Raw genomic sequence first — 15073 nt, 5'->3', positions numbered from 1 at the left:
TTGATTTGTAGACACTTATATAAACGTTAGGGATCCAGGTGGCGCTGTGGTTAAACCACTGAGCCTAGGGCTTACTGATCAGAAGGTCGGCGGTTCGAATCCCTGTGACAGGGTGAGCTCCCGTTGCTTGGTCCCAGCTCCTGCCAACCTAGCAGTTCGAAAGCACGTCAAAATGCAAATAGATAAATAGGAACCGCTACAGCGGGAAGGTAAACGGCGTTTCCATGTGCTGCTCTGGTTTGCCAGAAGCGGCTTTGTCATGCTGGCCACATGACCTGGAAGCTATACGCCGGCTCCCTCGGTCAATAGTGCGAGATGAGCGCGCAACCCCAGAGTCGGTCACAACTGGACCTAATGGTCAGGGGTCCCTTTACCTTTACCTATATAAACGTTACCATTGTGCAGTGGGCTAGTTTCTGCACACACAGTCAGGCAAGGAAGCATTATCAAGAGTACAAGCAGATGTGGGGAACCTCTGGCCGCTGGCCATGCTTGCTGGGGCTGATGGAACATCTGTAGGGACATGGATTCCCCATACCTGCAGTCCAAGAGCACATTTCAGGCACCCAAAAACCCTTAAAGGACCTGGGGGGTGGGTGGGGAGTGGCCAGATTAGAGAGGCCTAGAGGACTACATTTGGCCCTGGTGCTAAATGAGAAGGGTGCCTGCGACACTGCCAGAGGTCTGGTTCACACATATAAATCAGCAACTGCAAGTGTTGATTGGCATGGGTGAAAGAACCACAAATGTTCTATCACCACAGCTGCATTGCTAACAGTGACCAAAACATAATGCTTGCCAATGAAGATGGCACATTCAGTATAGCAAGGCTTGAGAAATCAAATAATGCATTTGTACCAGTCCATAGATGGCTAATAGTATGGAGTAAAAGGGCAGGGACTGCGAAAAAGGAGAGGATGCTGCAAGCGAGTCTCATTGTACTAATCAGACCCTACCTGGTCTCTTGGTGCCTGTATAGCAGGGGTAGGAAACTTGCCGTCTTCTGGATGTTGGTGGACTCCCAACTGCCATCAGCCCCAGCCAGCATAGGCAATGATCAAGGATGATTGGAGATGTAGTGCAGCAACATCGAGTAAGTCACAGGTTTGCCCCCCCCCCAAGCTGTAAATGATGAGCTTGCCACTTAAGATCTTGTCTCTAGCCATTAAGTCTATCTTTGTACAATTCTAATAGCTTTCAAAATAGGATTAACAGGAGCGTAATGCATTCACTGAAAGCCAGTGTCAATGAATGTATAAAATTCAGTGTAGTTCAGACTTAACAGATCAGAACAAACTTTATTGAACATCATTTAGATTACCCCCCCATGTAAATCATTTTTAAACAAAATTTGTCATAATACTTGGAGTACCTATATTCTGTGCAAATAATGATGTGTCTTAAGTCATGAGCCATAAGCCTTGCACTGCTGCATTGTCACAACTTCCTTCTTGCCCATGCTCCCCCACCCCACAGTCGGCTTCAATGAATTCATTTGCTTAGAAAAATGTTAACATAAATAATAAACATCCTAAAAACACTTACATTGGCATGTTGATTTATATGGTGTTTTATTGCCAAAGAACCATGCCTAGCATATGAGCCTTACTTTCAAGCTATCGAACATTCCTTAGTAGCCTCTAAGTAAGTGTTTGAATTGTATGAAATCACTTCTACAGGCTGCTTTGTATTATCATTGTGAGTGTTGCTCATGACGGTCCCAATGCAGTTAAGAACCTATGGAACTCACTGAAAGCTCTGGAACAAGGGAGTCACAAGTAGTTTAAGTTCTGTTTTCAACGGGACCTGAAATTAGCTGTCGCTAGACTGGGATCCAGCACTTTCCCAGTTCAGTTTAATACAGTATTTATGGTTCAAAATCTTTTAAAATCAGTTCTCCGAGAAACTACATGTAATTGGGTGCAGGTTTGAGGCACACGTTATTTTTAAAAAAACAACCCCAAGATGCCAAGGCTTAAGAAAAAATATGTTGACATTTACAAGTTTTCTGCAACAGGAGTTATTGCCAGAGAGGCATTCTCATCGTGGTTATCAGGCTGTCCATAACTTGGTGTCCAGTAATAGTGCCTCTTAAGGCCATAGGAGACTTCGGCAAAGTACGTGTTCCCATCCACTTCATATGGATCGACATCTGTGCCAGTAGGTTTCAGGCGACCGCTTTTAATTAACTCTGCAAATGCCTGAAACACACAGATAGATAGATAGATATCTCTTGGTAAGAGATCTTTGCACTTTTAAGGGGAAATGCAGCTGTGGGTGGCTGCAACACTGGGAAAGGGGGATCAAACACCTCCCCCCCAACCCCAGCATTGTTTTTCTAATCCAAATCCCTCTTCCTCTCTCTATTTTTTTTTACAGAGGTAGAAGGATGTCAGCTATTTCATTTCATAAGAAGAAATAGATGTACCACACAGCATTCTTCATCAAATTTGTTTCCCCATATGTAGATATAGGAAAGAACTAGGTTTGTTTTCATTGACTCTGCAAGGGCCACCAGTCCTTTCCCAGATATGTTGTTGTTTGTCACTGCCAGCCTAGAGAGCAGAAGGATATAAGCAAAAAACCAAGGTCACTGAGCAGCTGCAGACAGCCAAGCAATAATAAATTACATAAATCCATATATGTGAGCCACTCTATTCTTTTCTCCCAGCAGCTACCAGCCATGAAGTCCACCCAGTTCCTCCCTTAACAGCCTCTGCTTCTTCCTGCCCACTAGCGAACCCAAGAGAGGAAGGATGTCCTGTTCCTCGTGACTATAAAACCCTCTGCTGCTGGTTTTTGAGATTTGAAGCAGTTGTTCTCTTCTGTTTTCAACTTTTCCTGATCTACTGTCATATCAGTTCAGTGGGTTCACAGCAGGGATGAGGAAGAAGATTGATTCAGTTTGCATCTCATGGCAATCTTAAATGTGCAAGTAGAAATCTTTGCACTGATGGGATTCGATAGTTGACTACTGCCCAAAATTTCTAAGACAGACCCCCCCCCAATGCAGGCTCTGATTGCTCAAGTAACCCATGCACTTACTTGGGGAGAGTAATACTTTCATGGTAGTCGCAAGCAGCAGGTGATCTGAAAGGTGCAGTGTAACAGAAGTTGCTGAGGTGGGCCTTTTGGACTGGAAACTGCTTCCCCAGTGATGTCACCATCACATCACCTAGCTTTTCTGGAGCTAGGCCTACAGGTCACTGTTGTGTTTAATGCAGACACATTTTGGTCTGAAGTATGGGCCATTTTGCTTCCGAAATTCTGTGCTGCCTTATTCAAATGCCTGCTCTCACAGTAATGCATTATGGGAGTTAAGAGTTCTGTATACTAACGCTTGAAGAGTCCGATTATGTGTAGTAAGGGCCTCACTCAGATAGAAAGCACCATCGTCCTCTATCCTGTTAAAATTAAGGTCCAGGATTTCCAGGGTGGCGTTGGATTTTAACAGCTTTCCCAAATGTTTAATACCATCCCGAGTAATTTTGTTGCTGAAAAGAGACAAGTGTATACATTTGTTTTCGTTCAGAAACATTGTTCATAGGTCGCTATAAGTGAGCTAGTCTTCACCATGCCACAAAACTCTTGTTTCTTGTAACTGTTAAGGGGCATTACTTTTTATTACATTTATCAGTCGCCTTGTAAAATAAATGCTAAAGTCATTGTACAAATAAAATGTGAATAAAGACATGTCAATAAAGCCATACTAAAGCCACAATAAACTTAAGAGACAACGGGCATAAAAACCCAAATGCAAAATCTGCAAAATAATGTATGTGTAGCCCTGAGCAAGAACAGTCATCAAATATTTACAATAAAATCACCAACCACATTACAGGGACTTAAAACCAGATCTTAGGAGCCAGTATAGTGGATATTGTAATTAAGAGTGTGTGCTGGAGAGCTGCCAGTTCAGTCCTGTTACTGTCATGAATACATGAGGTGGCCTTAGACCAGGTGTGGAAAACCTTTAGCTCTCCAGATGTTGCTGAACTACAACTCCCATCATCCCTGGCCATTGGCCCTGCTTGCTAGGGCTGATAGAATCGTAATTTAGAGACATATGGAGAGCCAAAGGTTCCCCATCCCTGCATTAGACAATCCATTATTCTCTCAGCCTCACCCTGCTCCCTCCATTCTGCAAAATGGTCCGCTGCAAGAAGTACCAGAATAATGTATGTGAAGCACTCTGGCATATTTAAACTGCATGATCTAAATCTTAAGCATTATTATTAAACATTGTACAGTCGTACCTTGGTTGACAAATGGCTTGCGAGTCGAATGTTTTGGCTCCCAAACGCCACAAATCCGGGAGTGAGTGTTCTGGTTTGTAAATGTTCTTTGGAACCTGAACATCTGACGTGGCTTCTGAGGCTTCCAATTGGCTGCAGGAGCATCCTGCAGCCAATTGGAAGCTGCGCCTTGGTTTCTGAATGTTTTGGAAGTCGAACAGACTTCCGAAACGGATTCCATTCGACTTCCGAAGTATGACTGTATGTACAAGCACAGCTGTCTGAAACACTCAGTTAAAAATCAATCTTAGCTTATTTTGAGAAGTAGGTGTCAAGTGCATCAGTTTTCATACACTGCATATCATTCTAATAGCTAAAATGCTCTCTTTATAATTCAAGCTTCTCTTACCAGCTGAGATCAAGATATCGCAGGGTGCTGTTTTCATACAATGCATCACACAGGCGTTCCATGCCGAAGTTCTTCATTTCGTGTTTACACAAATGCAGTTCAACAAGGGTGCAGTTGACTTTCAACATGAGGGCTGTGTGGACCGTGGTCTCTTCCTAAAGTTCCGTATTATTGAATTACAACTTGAACATAAGATGTTCTAGAGCCAGTGGGGATGTGTACCCTGCTCACATTACAAAATACATGTAGCCACTTCTATGGGAATAAATGCAGATGTGATGCACATCATCATCTGCTTTACTCCACAGGACAGGTATGTTCCATCCACCAAATTCCATTGTGTGAACATGTAGCATGTAATGCTAAGCCAAACCATTGCTTAGCTTGAATGTGTGAAGATTCCCTGAGAGGAGCTCCCACACTGTTCTGAGCTAAGCCATGTGCACCAGATAAACCATGATAACAGAACAAACCTTGACGACGGCCCATGAGACAAACCACAAACCTGGGTTCAGAGGGCATACTTAGACAAACCATGGCTTAGTTCAAAGCAGAATAGCATCAGTAGGGCCAGAGAAGCAGTCAAGCAGCCGAAATCTCCTTTCCAGGAGCCGGCCATGGTTGCACATCTCTGCTAAGCCACAGTTTGGCATAGCATTATGTGCAAACCAGCTCTGTATGTAACTAACTATCCACAACATGAAGGTGTTTGGAGGTGGAGTTGCCCTGTGTTTAAATTCAAATACGCATAACTCTAGGGAACTGCTTTATGCTGAACCAAGGTTAATTTAATTGAATTGAATGTGAAAGCATCCACTTGCACTGCACCTGAGCATATGACACAGCTCTTGCTGAGATTAACAATAACATCTGTATAAAGGAATGGGGGGAAAGTAGAATTGCTGACTATTTACAGACAATAGGGCTTGAAAATTCTGCTGCCTAGTTTAATCTTTTGGAGATGTGCTTTCTGCCATTTACCTTACAGGAGGGGTGGACAGATGTCAGGCTAGTGGGATGTGTGTGTGTCTGTGTGTTTCTAGATCTCCAAGATCCACCCACTAGAGCCAAGAGTTTGCACAGTGGGGCAGATATACACTTCAAACAAAAGGATAAAGGATACCTCTGAGAATTTGTCTTTAATATCAACTGAGCTCTCAGCCATCTCACACAAAAATCTATTCCTTGTTCCTATCCCTGCCAAGTTTACTGCATTTCAGCAGCCACAGAGAGAATTTTAGCTGTTATTTAGCTGAATTTTGTTGTTATTTAGCTGAATTTTAGCTGAAAAGCTTTGTCAATGCTTATTCTTACACCCTAGGCTTCTTTTTGATGAATAATTCCTGGCTCCTGGCTCCCCATTTCAAGGGAAACAATGCAAAATGTTGCTTACCTCTTCGCTGTAGAGTATTGGCCGATTTAGATTTATGGCTTTGATTGCGCTATTGTGATTCAAAACTGTTGCTAATGCTATGAGACTCTGTGTGCGCTGGAAATAAAAGACAAAAGACACAATCCAGGGTAAGAAAGGTGCACTTAGCTCCCACAGAGTAAATCCTCCATCTACATGCAAGTTTACCTTTTGCCCCCCCCCCCAACTCACAATGATATGTTTGAAACAGGTTTACATTTCTGTGCATGTAGACATGTCCTAAAATGGGAATTTTACTCACCAGATCCGTGTCTCCCAAATCTAACTTCTGTAAAGTGTTGTTAACTTGCAACATTGCTGCAAAATACATTCCTCCCTTGTTGTCAATCTTGTTGCCGGTCATTCTTAGGTGAAGCAGAGTTTCATTCCTCTAGGCGTGAAAAGTCAATTATTTCCAATATAACTGTAATCTAAACTCACAGAAATAAGTTATCTCCTAGAATACTGTTTATTGCTATAAAAAATAATAACCTGCTAATGCTACAATCATGTAACATGCTTAAGAATCATATTTGAGCAGAGGCGGAGGGGGGGAGTACTAGTGTTAAATAATCCCACAGCTGGGAGGGAGCCTGTGGTTTACCTACTGTAATTGATCCCCATTTTTTAAACCAAGACAGCCTACACCCAAAGCACTGCTCTCAGTGGCAATTCTAAATAAATATGCTTCTGACTGCAGCTTTAAGCATTAAACAATTTAGTTCTGCAAGCTGATTTCTGAGTTCCAAAGTATTTTGCTTCAAAGGGGAAACTCGTGTAGTGTTCTTTCTTATCCAGCTGAACAATACTTACATGCAATGATTTAGCTATGAATTCTGCTCCCATGGTACCAATGTCATTAAACATCAGGTTCAGGTACAGCAGAGTACGATTATCCTAGAATACAAGGAAATTCAGCTTGCTGTCAATGTGTGGGTTCTGCGAGACGCTTCCTTCCCATTCTACCCAAAGCCCTGTTATCTGAAAACTGCAAAGCCATGCCCTTCCCAAGTGGATGTACACTTCATTCCAAGGACACCAAACTCCAGGGACCCCAGAAACCTCTCTGTGCTCTGAGTCTGAGATGCGCATAGCAATGCCGTACCAATGACATTAAGTCGCCCTGCATTTACACATTTTGCTAAACTCCATTAAGTTCTTCATAATACCTGAACGGTTTTTATTTCTCGCTTTTCTCGTTTAAAATAATTTTTTTTAAAAAAACGATTTACAAAAAAAATCCACAACGATGTCCTGGAAGGAACACAGTGCATTGTAAAGGAGAAAGTTACATGGATAAAGCTCACTTTTGGAAGAAGGTCACCTTAACAAATTGCAGCTATAAAATTCACAAGTATCATTTAGCCCCCCCCCCCCCCCCGCCAAGAAGTACCTGAAGGAATGCTGCAATGTGTATTGCGCCAGCATCACTCAAAAGGTTATATCTCAGGTCAAGTCCTGAAAAAGCAGAGGAATAGAGAAATTAGCAGGCTCCATGTTAACCTTAATGGATCACTTTTAGCCCAGTCCTTTTGCCTTAGCTACCAAATTCTCTGCATCTTCTCATCTACCGGTAGTTGCATTTCCATACACGAGACTTAGGATAACTGTCAAAGGAAATAATCATGGGAACCGTAGTTTACCTCTCAAAGAGCTATATAATTGCTGGGGGGGTGTAATGCTTTAAATGCATGGCGAGTACAAAAGTCATATTTTAAAGAAGCAGGTTTGTTGAACAATACCTCCAAACCAACTGCAATTGCATGTGCTGAATTTGGTGTGATGTGACTTGAATCCCACCCAAAAATAGTGACGGTCTATAAGTGCCCATAAAGTGGCTCTTGCTTCCTTTAGTTTTCCAATGTGAATATAAAACCTAGTCTCTCTTTTGCTTCCACTTATGCAACCCTCATAGGTTGGACACTTCACTGAAGGATGAAAACAGAGCTTCATTATCGCGTGACCCCGAAATTCCAGATTGCCCCCCCCCAAAAAAAACCTGATGCCAAAGTTTAGTGCTTGTTTAGTGCCATTTTGTGCCACGAACCCTGCGTTTTGTGCCACCCACAAACTGAGCAATTGACACAGAAAATCGAGGTCACAAGTTAATGCCAAAAAAATCCAACCTTCCTGCTTCAGTTGGGCTTGTCAATGGAAGGCAAAACCTTCTCTTTATTTCTTCAGCATGAAATAATGCCTGCAGGTAGTATAAGTAACTATGGGAAAGACTCAAAGGTGATTTAAGCCTCCCTTGGCAAAATGCACCCATGTCCTGTTTGCACAAGAGCTGGCTTTTGCTCCAGCCCTGGGTTTGTTTACAAGCAGGGTCCGCCCTGAGGCTGTAGAGAATTCATAGGAAGAAAACCAACTCCAAGTATCCAAGGCTCTGGATACCATGCAATGAGCTATTTCATAATGAGAGTTGCTGCTTAGGTTGTGTCTGCACCATGTTTCATTTCACTATTAATTACATCCAGTGCTATTTTCCTATAAAAAGAGGTGTTGGAACTCACCATGAACACATCCCTTGTTCTTAAAATGGTAATGGCGCCCACCTGAGAGGTGCCGGAACTGAGTTCCAGCAATTTCCGCCTGAAAAAAGCCCTGATTACACAATAGGTAATCTTTTCTTCCTTTTTTGGGCAGGGGGTAGGGAACCATTTCTCACCCGAGCGCCACATGCGCTTCTGGGAAATTTCCCAGGGGCCGCATGCCATTGCTGGGTGGGCCAAGAAGCTACAGTGGGAGGAGCAATGAATATAAATATTCAACGGTAACATTTATCCTCATTGCTCCACCCGCATGCTCCACATGCTTGCATGGCCTTCTCTACCCTCCACCCAGGGAAGCGTGAGGCATTATCCGAATTCAAGGGCATATTCCAGCCAGGCAAAATCACTTAAGGAGGATGCAAAGCAAGGCCAGTAAGTGGTATGGCTTGGAAGATCCCTTAGCGCTAAAAACAGAGGCTTGGAAAGTGGTGTGTGGCCCTCAGAAGGTGCTGTTGCATTTGTGCTGAAAAAGGTTCCCTATCCCTGGCTTAGAGAAACGGGGGTATGTGAGTCTGAAAGGAAGTGTCTATAGTGGATCTTGTGCACAAATACTCCTCTGTGGGTCAGGTTGCAAATCCAAAATAAAGATTCTTGATGGTTCTTTGTTTGCTCAGTCCTCCACCCTGGGCTAAGTGCAGGCATGGGTGTGATAAGGAATGTTTTCAGTGCTCACCCACAGCATGGAATAAGCAACAGAGAAAGAATGCCTACATTAGTAACTTAAGGTAGTTAGTAGCTTACCTCCTGGAAGGCTGAATATTTCTCAATATGCACATATGAAAAAAACAGAAAAAGGAAGTGGGCAGAGAATGGAAATAAAGCTATCACTTGGTCTGCTTTTCAAGTGCTTAAATAAAAACAAGACATACCTGTAAGAAACACATTATTTGTAAAAACCGTAGCCAGGATTTGAAAATCGTCATCTGTCACCTTCTGCACAGGTATCAAACGGTTATTTCCAGCAATTTTTATAGTGATTTTTTTTTTCAGCCTGTTACGACGTAAACGGGAAAGTTGGTTGTTGTGGTGGTTTGGTTTCTCTTAGCGCTTCAAAAATTACTTCTGGACTCATAAAGGTTCCTCTGCAATAAAACTTTTAGTAGACAGTGATTGATTTATATAATCACAACGTGGATGGCAGTTTAAAAAGAAACTTTATGTACAGAATTATCAATTTAGCTGCTTCAAGGGGAATGAGGCCATGATGCAATTTGCCTCCCTTTCTTTAGCATTTTTATTGTACATTTCGGGAAAACTAAGTCCTTCCTCATACCTAGTAGAATGTATAAAATAATAAAGTACAGGTATAGGCAAGTCTGCATAATTTGCATACTCTATAATGTATCTATGTGGTTTTTTTGTTTTGCTTGGTTGGTTGGTAGTAAGGCTCTTTGGGTTGCCTTGGGCAAAATAAAGCAACCAATAAATTAAATAATAATAATAATAATAATAATAATAATTTACTGATTGCCGAAGCCAGCTTAAATGCAGCAGAATTTGGTTTTATCTAAGCATACAATGTTTGCATTTTAAAGCACAGCATATAAAAGTACAACTTAACAGTTCAAAATAGTATTGGTTTAGTCCCCACAACGTAACTATTTGCTTACGTTTCTTCGTCCTGCTTCACTTCTTGGAGAATGCGGACTATGAAGGGGTTCTTAGGGTGTTTTAGTTCTTCACACGCTAGAGAATATTGTTGGTCAAGGCTTATGTATTTTGGCATATTAGCTACCTGAGGGGGAGGAAAGACAATTGACTACACATCATGTATGAAGAGAATAATAACAATGCATACACCAGGAGGAGAAAATGTCTGTCAGCCTCAGGGCCTTATTTCCTTCTGCACAGGTTTCCAAAGGTCACATGTGGCAGCAAAAGTAGGTGGAGCAATGAATGTACATTTTACCTTTGTACAGTAGGCTAATTTTTACACATGCTCATACACCCCTCTCTGTTCTACATCCAGGGGAGCAAGAGGTATTATCACAGTTCAAGGCTACATTCCAGCCAGGCTAAATGAGGCTGGTGAGCAGCAGAGAGAAAGACAAATTGAGAGAGAGAGAGAATGCAGTGGCCCTGCCCATGCCAACATGCGGCCTCCAACAGAGAATGCAGTTTCCCTCCTTACCCTAAGACATAACAACAAGGGAGTTGCTTTTCTATGCAGCCCAATTAGTGTCATCTCTCCAATACAAATTGGGCATTAAAGTCCTGGCGGCAGAATTATTTTGTGTGCGCGCCCACTGCTTCACCCAGGGGCATAATAACCCCAAAGGAAGTAAGCATGGGGCAGCCAAGATGGTCTGCAAGAAGATCAAACCTCTCCATTCTGAAGGAAATCAGCCCTGAGTGCTCACTGGAAGGACAGATCCTGAAGCTGAGGCTCCAATACTTTGGCCACCTCATGAGAAGAGAAGACTCCCTGGAAAAGACCCTGATGTTGGGAAAGATTGAGGGCACTAGGAGAAGGGGACAACAGAGGACAAGATGGTTGGACAGTGTTCTCGAAGCCACGAACATGAGTCTGACCAAACTGCGGGAAGCAGTGGAAGACAGGAGTGCCTGGTGTGCACTGGTCCATGGGGTCACGAAGAGTCGGACATGACTAAACGACTAAACAACAACAACAACAACAGCCAAGATGGTGCCATCCATATGTTGTGGGTCCCAGCCAGCTTGGTCAATAACCAGGGATGTTGGGTAACGCTGAAGCTGACCATGCAAAGGCTGCTTCCAGTTACCAATCCTTCTTCACATAGGAGCCAAGGTCCCTTCCTCCCCCTCAATAAAATATTTAAGTGTATGCCCCCCACCCCCAAGTTGCTGGGTATTGCCATTCAAACAGTGTGTGTCTGCTGTGTCATGGGATCAATTATGTGGGGCGGGGCTTACTCCCCGCCCAATATTTTATTCCAGTTGGTACTCCTGCTTCTTCATCCATATAAACAAAACGCTAACAGACCAACTCTGAACACAATTGTTTGGAAGCACATAAGCTGATTCCAGTGGAATTTTTTTCTAAGTAGCTTTGTTCAGGGTTAGAGCATGGAAGGAGAAGGAGCGGGAGGAACACTATTAGGGGAACACTACTGGGGGTCATATGATCCCAGTTAATCCCTTTGAGCTGAGTAGTACTGTACTTGCTTCCAAGTCTGCAAGCAAAAGGCTCAGGCTGCCTGCCTTGTGTTCAGTTGGAGTAGACACCCTGTTGACAAAGGGTTTTTCCAGACAAGTGTTTATTGTGGTACAGCTCGCACACAAGTTTTCTCTCAGCATCCACACAATAATGTCTTCAGCATCAGGATACCAGCTTGTATCCTTCCCCATTCCATCAGGATTTGCCCTATCTGCAAACAGAAGCAGTGGGAATACCCTTTCCCCATGCACCCTTCGTTTAAATATGTTAGGGAGGAAAGGAGGACCAGGTCAATTTCTACTCTGTCAGCTGATGTCACCCACAGGATGACAGATACCCCTATCATCTCCTCTCCTCTCCTTAATCCCCACCCAAAACCTGAAAATAAATTTCTAGCAGCTCCCACCTAAAAATATTGCCCTCCGTTCTAATACTTTACTTCACTGGAATTCCGCGTGGCAACGATTTTCAGATTAATCCCACAGGAGCCAATCCTGTGCACAGTTGCTTGTGAACAAACCCCACTAAAAGCAGTACTTCCGAGTAAGCGCGCTCAGATTTTGCACACCGACACACCGCTGCCCAGAGCCTTGCACCCACCGCGCCTTTTGGGAAGCGTGAAACCCCAGGATTAAGACCGCATCCCTCTCCAATTGCGCCACTTACCTCCTGCTGCTGTTGCCGCCGAGACGCTTTTTATTTATTTCTTATTTTTTTTATTTTTGGCAGAGCGCGCGCGCCAAGGCAACCAACTCCGCCCCAATCGCGGTTGCTATAGCGACTGGGCACGCGCTTCTTTTTTCGCCTGCGTCCCGGGGGATTCCTGAATGCGCCTGCGCCCCTACAGTTTCAGTCTACAAGATCCCGGGTAAGAAGGGGCCTCGCGCCACCCACCTTTCCCTACAAAAGCAACTAGCAAGAGGGACTGGCGGCCGCCTGATTTCGGGCTCCGTTGGAACTCAGTAAAGCACCACAGCGCGCCTACACACCCTGGGTCTCCTTTGCAAAGCATGTAAAGTATTAGCAAAATAATGAGAAAGCGGCATAGCTCAGTGGGTAGAGCATCTGCTTTGCATGCAGAAGATCCCAGGTTCAATCCTGGGCATCTCCAGGTAGGGCTTGGAAACGTTCGTTGTATGGAACATGGTAGAGCTGCTGCTAGTCAAGGCATGCAATACTGGGCCAGATCCACCATCTGATTCATTACAAGGCAGCTTCGTATGTTCATTGATTTGAGACATCTTTCCTTCATAATGCATTTCCTTTGGCGAAGGTTGGTGGCATCTGAGCCCCAGCACATGGAAAATAAAGCTAAATGGTGTCCCTGAACATGTACAAGGGCTCCTTTCCTTTATTAGTGAGTTAGTACAGCTAGCGCCCACGCAGATGAGGTTAGAAAGAAGTGCTGTGAGGTTGAGAGAGGCTGACCTCCAAACTACACATGCTATAAAACGCATAAAGGACTGGGCCCGTGCCCTTAAGACTTTCAATGGCAGGGGTGACTAGCCTTTTTCTCTCTGGGTACCCGGGGGGGGGGGGCGGCACGTGGCGGGGGGGAGGGTAGGATGAGATGGAAAAGTGGGCAAAGCAGCAAATCTGATTTTTATGCAGTAGGCTAGTTTCTTCAAGCTTGCATGCCCTTCTCTATCCCCTAAATAAATATTCCAAGCAATCAAATACAGTTTTACCTCGGGTTGCGAACGTGATCTGTGCAGGAGGCACGTTCGCAACCCGCAGCGTTCACAGCCTGAAGCGCTGCATCTGCACACACACATGATGCAATTCAGCGCCTCTGCATGTGCGTGACGTCATTTTGCACTTATGCGCATGCACGAGGGCTGAAACCTGGAAGAAACCCGTTCCGGTACTTCCGGGTTTGGCGCGATCCACAACCCGAAAATGCGCCACTTGCAGCGTTCGTAACCTGAGCTATGACTGTATACTTGATTGTGCAAAGCAGGGCAGGTGAGCAGTGTGGCTCAGGTGGGAGTTTAGAATGGGTAGAACCCCAAGGACCAGATAGCGAGGCTGAAAGGGCTGGATTTTGAGCCCTAGCACCTGGGACTGGAACCCTGTTGCCCTCCAGATGCTGTTGAACATTCTTTGTTGGCATCCGTCTGTCTCTGGAAACCATGGGAGGGAAGTTGAACTGCAGGAGAATTGCAGTGCCTGAAGTGACCTGTGTGCAGTGCAAGCCTGGGCAGTGTGTATGGAGGTCCTGAGCTGCCTGGCCCTAGACAACAAGACCCTCAGCCTGGCTGATGTGGTCCAAAGGATATCAAAGCAATACACTTGGCACCAGTATGGCTACAGCTCTCCTCATTCCTCTGACCATTGGCCATGCTGGCTGGGGCTGAGGGAAGTTGAAGTACAACAGCCTCTGTCTGGAGGGCCACTGGTTCCCCATTCCTGCCCTACATGCTTCAGAAGGTTCTGTGAACCATTTCCACAGAGCACATTGAGTTCATGCGTTGGGGCCAAGCATCACTTGCAAGGGAATATCAGTAACGACAGACAAGTTACTTATTTTCAAATTGAGGAACCATACAGATCTTGGGTTGCGCAATGGGCTAGTAGTATGTCTGGCTCTTAACCAGAAGGTTGGTGGTTTGAGCCCACACCCTGGGATGGCTGTGGGCAGGAATTCTGCATTGCAGGAGGTTGGACCAGATGACTCTCGGGACCCCTTCCAACACACAATTCTATGATTCTATGGTAAACATCCAAAGAAGTCGGTCCTTTGGAAAAGTTTGAAACCCACTGTTGCAGACTATTGCCCTGTTTTAGATGGGGGTCTGCTGTGCAAAGACAACCAAGGATGGTTACAGGCTCTGCTTTCACGTCCAAAGCTGAATACTGCACCCCTTGTAAGTTATGCCAATTTAACACGTTTGTCCATATTTCTTTATTTGGCACTATTAATGATGCTTCTGTTTGTTGGGAAGCAGCAGTGAAATGATGTGCAAGCCACTGCAGCCACTTATTCTTGGCCACTGAATAATTTTTCCTCTTTCCCTTGCCCTGGCTTGTAGCTGTTCAATATAAAATTCCAGACAAATCTAGACAAAGCAGCAGGAGATGCTTGCAAGATAGTATGAATCTGAAGACATACTATGAATCCTGTAAACAAAGACCAAAATTTTGGACATAGGGCAGGCATGTCAAACCTGCGGCCCTCCAGATGTTTTGGCCTACAACTCCCATGATCCCTAGCTAGCAGGACCAGTGGTTGGGGAAGATGGGAATTGTAGTCCAAAACATCTGGAGGGCCGCATGTTTGACATGCCTGACATAGGGTGTCTTTTCCTGATTGGGTACTCTTCCTCT

At 44.4% G+C, this 15073-nt stretch overlaps 1 protein-coding gene and 1 long non-coding RNA gene across 3 annotated transcripts in view; one reads left to right on the top strand and one right to left on the bottom strand.

The window, feature by feature from the left end:
* Positions 1-1326: 1326 nt before the first annotated feature.
* On the bottom strand, positions 1327-12463 carry LRRC34 (leucine rich repeat containing 34). 2 transcript variants are annotated; one of them, XM_060274371.1, is made up of 12 exons: positions 12413-12463; positions 10218-10342; positions 9477-9598; positions 9349-9369; positions 7449-7513; positions 6869-6952; positions 6318-6446; positions 6038-6133; positions 4645-4799; positions 3339-3494; positions 2429-2555; positions 1327-2201 (listed from the first exon to the last, which is right to left on the bottom strand). In XM_060274371.1, exons 2-12 carry the CDS (start codon positions 10331-10333, stop codon positions 1998-2000), a joined length of 1275 nt encoding a protein of 424 aa, XP_060130354.1. In that variant the 5' UTR covers positions 10334-10342; positions 12413-12463; the 3' UTR covers positions 1327-1997. The 2 variants fall into 2 exon arrangements, with proteins under 2 accessions (XP_060130354.1, XP_060130355.1); XM_060274372.1 differs by lacking the exon at positions 9349-9369 and having other exon boundaries at positions 10218-12439.
* A 95-nt stretch (positions 12464-12558) lies between these two features.
* LOC132592145 (uncharacterized) overlaps positions 12559-15073 on the top strand; it is a 7046-nt gene continuing 4531 nt past the window's right edge. The window contains exon 1 of the long non-coding RNA XR_009557565.1: positions 12559-12614. This is a non-coding gene — a long non-coding RNA (uncharacterized LOC132592145). The remainder of the gene's footprint in view (positions 12615-15073) is intronic.

Source organism: Zootoca vivipara, chromosome 5 (assembly GCF_963506605.1).
Source record: "Zootoca vivipara chromosome 5, rZooViv1.1, whole genome shotgun sequence".
In the NCBI taxonomy this organism is placed as follows: Eukaryota; Metazoa; Chordata; class Lepidosauria; order Squamata; family Lacertidae; genus Zootoca; species Zootoca vivipara.
Note: the sequence above shows the minus strand (reverse complement) of the source record. Positions and strands in the feature narration are given on the sequence as shown.